Raw genomic sequence first — 7,677 nt, forward strand, 5'->3', positions numbered from 1 at the left:
ACAGGATTTATTTTTGGAATAAATGATCAAACTCTTTACTTTTTTGCTCGTGTTCATGTTTGAATATCTACTTCTTTAACTTGCTGGTATCTGCCTGCAGGATACACTCATACACACTCAGCAGCAGCCTCACTGTAACCTGACCTGAGCCCAGTCAGACTGCCACTCTAAACTCTTCACCTTTACCATTTTCTAGTGTCTCCTTCAACCTTTCCTAAACGCAGGTCCTGCCTCGGTCACAGTCCTCATATGTGATCACTGTTCATTTCAGCGGGAATTCTCTGAGATTATAGATGGGCTGTTTTCAAGCCACTTGATTAACAATATATTTGTTTTCTGTTGGTTCATTCACAAACGTTTCTCTTTAGTTGATCTGCAGGAGGCCAGTGTGTCTTCATTAACAGCCATATGTGTCTCATCACGTGCCAGCATCAATGCTCAGTCCCTGTGGGTAAAAGTGTCGGCTAAAAGCACCATACAAGGGATACAGTAACCTGTTTGCTCTGACTTTGAAGTGGGAGTTTGCACCAGCCTGTATCATTTATGGAAGCGTGAGCAAAAATACTCCCCGTCTGTGTCTTTTGATCACACGTGTGTTTATATTTTCTCTTTATCGGTGGAGATTGTATTTGCCTTGCTGAACTTCCTTGCATAGTTAGTGAGTCAACTACCCTGTAAGATTTCTAATAATAACTCAGTCCTAAGGGGCAAATGTCTCTATAATTAGACTGGAGAGCACTGCAGCTGCCTCATCCCTGCATAACTACACAGACAGAAGGATGCCCTTTTTGAAACACTTCACCATTATACAGGAATTGTTTAATATATTTCAGACTTTTAGAGCTTTATTACAGTTTGCATACATTCAATGAACAAATACTCCCAGCAGGATGCAGTGTACAGGATATGTGAGTCATTGTAGGACTGCCTACATTTGTATAGGTCACATTTCTTGACAGCAGTTGTAATACACCCACTGGCCTCTTGAGTGTGCCATCTCATCAATCACAAGCCCATCACTCAGCGTCAGCTTTTTTTTATATGTGCTTTTATAGGCCTGTAGTGTCTTTCGAGGTAACCACTCTGCTGCATGACTGAGCGGAAGCTGTTAAAATCTCACAAGGCACATCACCACAGCTCACATATTGAAGTGTCTACAGTCTGGCTGTAAGAGGAAAACAGCAGAGATGGATGTCATGCACGCATTCTACCCATCCCCACGGTGCCTCACTTCCTCAATCCAGTCCTCGTTTCCAGGCGACGGCCGGGGTGTGTCAGGCTACTCGGTGACAGGCATTAAATACAGGAAGTGGAGGCGTTATACTTTCAAAGTTAAAAGGCAAAACTAGCAGCAACGAGAAAACAAGCAAAGCAGAGTCATTGTTACTTTATAGACTATTTGTTGCGTCTTTGTTTTATATATGTGTTTTATTACAATTCTTTAATTTTTTTGTATTAAAAACGAATAAGAACACCTTGTGCAAGGTGTCATTGTTTTGTCCTTTGGGGCTGCGACCACCAAGTACATTCTTTTTTTTAATCAATATATTTGATATTTATTTTCCTTAATAATCAATTGTGTGAAGTGTCAAAAATGTGTCAAGAAATTGTCAGATATATAATTGTCATTACTCCCTGAAGCTCAAGTGAACATTTTCTTACTACTTCTTTCATGTAACAAACCTTTAAAAACAATAACATGTTATTGTTTTCCAATAACAGTTGTTCTTTAACAATAACAGAAACTGGAAAAGTCTTTTATTCTCAAAGTTACAAAGTTAACCATTCCTTTATTTCCATAGAATGATCCACATATGTTTCTTTATTGGGAAGTACTAGGAGTAGGAAGGAGGAAGATATGATAGCAAGACTGAGATTTGGGCATACTGGTTTGAAAAGTACATTGAAGTTGATGAGGAAGCATAATACAGGGGAATGTGAGTTGTGTGGGCTACAGGAAACTGTGGAACATGTTATTATGAGTTGTCCCAGGTTCAGGCAGGAGAGGTAGTCATTTAAAAATACAGTTCAAAGCGGTTGAATGAACTTGAATTTAACGGAGGTGTTGGGGAAAAAAGCTCAGGGGATATAGGATACAGAACACTTCTTAGGTTTTTAGAGAGAACAGGACTGAGGAAAACAATATAATATGAACTGAGTGAAGTTATTTTAATTCAGTAGTAACAGGCCATTCTGATCCACACTCCAGTCAGGAAGGTGGCGGTAATGCGTCTAAAGCTATTTGCCAACCGCCATTAAACAGCAGAAGAAGAACAGTTCTGGTCAGTCGAAAGTTTGTTCAGTTGGAAGAAAGAAAAGAACGTTCATTCAGAAACAGAGAATGAACACAGAAACCTCAAGCCTCCTTAGGGTGTGTCCCTCGTCCGTGTGTTTTTATGTTTTGTGTAAAATTTATCTTTATCGTTTAGATTGCTCGGTCATATCGCCACAGGAAGTGTCTTTATTATTTAGCAACTTAAGCTGCATTTATTCTGAAAACCGACAGGAAGAGACCTGGACTACACTTACTTAAAACTTGACCACTAAGTATTACAAACTTCTCAGACAAGAGAAAGTTTTCGTAGCAACGCTGAAAGAAAGTTTTATTCAAGCCGAATCCGTTGTTAAACTCCAGAGACACTATGAGAACGATCCTGCAACGATCAGGATTAAATACGGTTTTTCAACGAGACACATCTAAGGGGAGAACCGGCCAGCTGGAAGCAGCTGCACTCCTGAATGCGAGCCCTGAAATCCTGCGACCGCCGACTGAGCCGTGAGTTCCGCCTCGGTACTCCGGATCTGCTGACTCTGGTCCAAAGAGCCTCAGAACCAACGCTTCCCCCTTCCTGGCCACATGGAGTCTCCAAAGCTAAATGCTAACTTCTACCAACAGCTATGTGCACACTAGATATTAGCTATGACTAACTAAACTAAAGTCTCTAACTTATATAGATCTATAGTTATTTTTCCTCTCATATTCGTGAGTAGACCCCAGAACTTGTACCTAGAATGATAAGCTTGGAGCATCGCTAATACAGACAGGATAGCTGCTCATCCATTCATCAGAACATTCACAAATGTACCATTTGCATTACGTTGCTCATCTCGATTATTTTCCCTGTGTATTGTAAATAAATGTATTTAGTTTATAACTGGGTCCATCATGCCATCTTTGGGTCCCTTTTGTTTCCCGTAAGTAGTTCCCTGAACTTGTAAAGAACATATTATTTTCAGATCTGAAATGATTCAATTACACTAAATAATAGTTTTATATTTGGTGGAACTTTAACCATCTTGTGCCCTTAACGAGGTATTTGAATATGAATTCCTGGTGCTCCTTTTCTAAGTGTAGTCATTTCGCTGCATATATATGTTAAAGTCAGAGGTGAAAAATATCTCAGTACATTTGCTCAAATACTACTGTATTTAAGTACAATGTTGAGGTATCATCACTTGAGTATTTTCTGTCACTTCCTCGTTAGAGCCAAATGTAATACTTTTTACTCCAGTTTCTAGATATTTTTTTAGTCAGATTAATAAAACAAAGCCACCAATACCTGAATCAAATTATAAGAACATCCGGTAGTTTAAAATGATCTCCACCTTTACTAGTTGCAACATGCATCAATAACTATAACTCCAAATATGATATACATATGATATATAATATGTGAAATGGATCGTTCTGCATAATGAGTGCTTTTACGTTTGGAACTTTAAGTGATGCTGATACTTTAGATCTTTTTCTTAAGTAACATTTTGAATGCAAGACTTTATTCATAACAGAATATTTTTACAATGTGGCAGCGCTACTTTTAATTAAGTAAATAATCAGAGTCATTCTCCACCACAGATTTGACCTATGCACAGGCCCTCTTTGTGGACTTCAGCTCAGCGTTCAACACCATCATCCCGGACATCCTCCACTCCAAACTGACCCATCTTACTGTGCCTGCCCCCACCTGGCAGTGGATAACTAGCTTTCAGGAAGCAGCAGGTGAGGCTGGGAAAAACCACATCCAGCACCTGGACAATAAGCACAGGTGCCCCCCAGGGATGTGTGGTCTCCCCTCTGCTGTTTTCACTCTACACCAACGACTGCATCTCGAAGGACCCCTCTGTCAAACTCCTAAAGTTTGCTGATGATACAACAGTTATTGGTCTTATCCGAGACGGTGACGGGTCAGCCTACAGATGGGAGGTTGTGCAGCTAGTCCTGGAGCTGAACACGCTCAAAACAGTGGAGATGACAGTGGACTTCGGGAACTGTGTGCCAAGACAACCAGACACAGGGTTCAGTTTCTTCCTCTGGGCTGGCACTGATTAACACCTAACCCACGAGAGTATGTCTGGTCAATAACCCTCAGTGCAATACCTTTCCTCAGTGCAAAACCCGGAAATATACAATGTATATGTGTGTGTGTGTGTGTGTGTTTATTGTATGTACAGGTCTCTATTTATAAGCACTTAACTTATTTTTTTTTATCTCTTTTCCTAATGCACATTCCTTTGCTTGTTAATATGTACGTACATATTGAGAGCCGCTGTACCAGAGTCAAATTTCTCATGTGTCCAACACACCCGGCCAATAAAGCTGATTCTGATTCTGAGAATGAAGTGTGTGTTCTTTGTGAATCGAGCGTTTCTTATTGTGAAATCCGAACCGGAAGTCTGCCGCGTGTTTTGGTTTATTTTCGCACCGTGCGGTCAAGTTGAGTGAAACAAGTCATACAAGCGGTACGGGGGAGCGCGAGACGTACAGAACAAGTTGTACGCGTTTTTGTGGGATAAAAACGATTTTGTTCCAACCGTCCAGGGTCAGGGACGCTGTGAAACATGTCTGCTCTTTCTGCCTGGTTTTGGAACGAGAGGTTTTGGCTGCCACACAACGTAACCTGGGCAGATATGGCAGACCCTGCTCCCGGGGTGGAGTATCCCAAAGCTAGACACTTGCTTACTGCTTTCCCGCTTGCCTTGGGAATTTTCGCCGGCAGGAAACTCTTCGAGAGGTTCGTATTTGCCGGTCACGTCGGGCGTTTTGTTGGAAGTGAGAAAATTCCCTGAAAGTACTTTTACCGGATTTTTTCTTAATTATCTTTAATTAGCGGAATTATGCTTTGGCTGGTTGTGGGAGGACCAATATCTTTTAACCTTGTTAACTCAGAGATTCTCAGTTTTTTGGTCATCGTCAGTAGTTCTGTAACAACTCACTGCAGTTTTTGTTCAGTTTCCTGCTTTTAAAGAGAAAGGTGTGTTCAATGGCCTCATCTCTGGAGGACAGCTTCAACAATGTTAAAGCTAATAGTAAATTTAGCAGGGCACGTTTTCCTCACATTTCTTGTTTATAGATGTCTTTAGTTGTCCTTCACTGATTTGTGCAAGCACGGTAGAAAGTGCAGCCACTTTGGGCAGTTTCATAGAAGCAGCCACTACCCTGCCACATATTCTATATATAGACCTCTGTATATAATCTAGTATCCATTAAGTTGTGATTTTGTTCAGTCCATAAAAGTGGAGAAGGATGTGATGATATGGCATTCAGCAACACACAGACACTGGCTCAGTGCACAGAATGCTCACAGGCCTTGTCACACAACCCAGTGGAGATCTCCTGAAGGCATTTTCCTTGGCAGAGTAGAGCAGTGGGTTTTCATCATTCTCTTGGCTGTTGCTGTATAGTTGAGATGTTGTGAAGTTATCTTATTACTGGCCAGACCCTGATGGGTGATTCTAGTTGGGTCAGGGAGGAAACGTGTTATCCTACCAGTAAATCCTGATTCCTCACAGGATTCTGTAGTTCACCCTGTTTGAACGTCATGGTTTCCTGTGAATTGTGGATCTGGGTAGGCATGGGGTGATCAGCTAAAACAACACCAGGCAGTTAAACAAAGACTTTGATACCAAATTTCTTTCACAATAAATGTTTACTTAACCAGTACCTACTCCCACAGTTACTCATTAACTGAAAGTTTGAACAGTTTACTGATGAGCCAATACACCTGTTTCATTGGCGTCAATATAATATGTTCTTCATAGCTGAGGGAGGTTTTGCCTTGCTATAATACAATATGTTTTCAGTTTGTAAATCTAACAAACCTGTAATGGAAATCTGCATGATGCACTTGGCCTCAGCAGAAGCATTAGAGGAGAATGAAGCATTGAAAATGGTGCCATATCAGCTAAACTCATATTTCAGATAGGGACTTTTAAATTATTGCTTCTGAATGTAATTGTTAAGGTTTAGTCCCCCTCACCAGGAGGGTGAGGGAGAACTGAGGTTGGACTCAAGAGTGCTGACCCAGGTGCTAGTAAAAAACAGGTGGTTTATTGGTTTGGATTACAAAAAAGGAACAGAGTCGAGGAACACATACAACCAGGGCTGAGCAAATACAGCTGAGGAGAACAGGACAACCAGGGGAGAAGACAGGCTAACGGCAAAAAACAGGAGAGTGAGGATGAGGACAGACAGGTGAAAAAACAAACGAACTAGGAGGACTGGCGAACGAAAAAAGAAATCCACAGGAACTGTCAGCATGGATATCAAAAATTAACATCTAGCTAACCTAATGGACAAAAAACATACAAAGGGGTCCACAGCACAGGAACTGTCAACGTGGACGTCTAAAGACATATAACACAAAACATATAACCTACATACACAATGAGATCCACAGCACAGGAACTGTCAGCGTGGAAGTCAAAACGACGTCTGATACATACCACAACTATAGGGCTGTAACGGGGTATGCAAGTTAGGTATTAGCGCTGTGCGCACCAACAAACGAGTCGTTAATTACTGGAATGCAACACAGCTGAGGTGCAGATCCCGCAGGATCAAGAGAGCAGAGGAGAGAAAGGCGGAAGAGTGGCAGGTCGTGCTGAGCGGACCTGACGGTAATAAGCCTTTTCATTAGATTTATTACCTAACATTTCCATCCTCTCATTGCATCATTAAACAATTACTGTAGTTTCTTGTTTGCACAGCATCTAAGCCACCTCAAGGTCAGAAATATTGGAGGTCTGATAGAGTAGTTGGATATATCAGTAGAGACAGGAAAAAGCAGGGTAACAGTTAGCGTGGGGTACAATGATGATCCACATAATGAGAATATGAGATAGATATATACTTTATTGATCCTGAGGGAAATTCATGTTTAGAAATCTTTGTATTGTTGCTGTTAGTATTAGGCCCCCGTAGCTTCATTATTTTATTGTGTTTACAAAAAATATATGGTATATGATTAAAATATATGGCAACTCAGATTTGACTAGCCGCAGCTTGTGATTCTTGTGTATTACATACATAGGGTTGTTTTTTTATCTATCAATGCCGACACACTGGTGGTAGAATTGGTGCTAAGGTAGAGTAGGCAACCTTAGTAGTGTTGGACTCAACCAGTCCTGCATGTTCTTTTATGAAGAATGCTCAAAGACAAATCTGTCCTTTAAGATATTTATTACAATATTCAAGAAAAGCAATACAGAGCTCTGGGTTCTGTCTCTATCTGAGGCCTTGATTCTAAACAGCAAAACCATTGGACTTGCCTTCAGAGCAAAGCAGAACGCCTGTACTCCTGAACCCAGTCAAGTTATACAGTTTTTCGAATATGCAAATGACGGTAGATCTGACATCATCCGTGTTGTCCTTCATCCTCGTTCCTTGGTTGGTTTGTT

At 41.0% G+C, this 7,677-nt stretch overlaps 1 protein-coding gene across 1 annotated transcript in view; it reads left to right on the plus strand.

Moving 5' to 3' along the window:
* Nucleotides 1–4,670: 4,670 nt before the first annotated feature.
* Nucleotides 4,671–7,677, plus strand: part of cers5 (ceramide synthase 5) — a 25,135-nt gene continuing 22,128 nt past the window's right edge. The window contains exon 1 of the mRNA XM_020607527.1: nucleotides 4,671–5,012. Coding sequence (XP_020463183.1) covers nucleotides 4,840–5,012 — 173 coding nt within the window. The 5' untranslated portion in view covers nucleotides 4,671–4,839. The remainder of the gene's footprint in view (nucleotides 5,013–7,677) is intronic.

This window comes from Monopterus albus, unplaced genomic scaffold (genome assembly GCF_001952655.1).
Source record: "Monopterus albus unplaced genomic scaffold, M_albus_1.0 scaffold1.1, whole genome shotgun sequence".
NCBI lineage: Eukaryota > Metazoa > Chordata > Actinopteri > Synbranchiformes > Synbranchidae > Monopterus > Monopterus albus.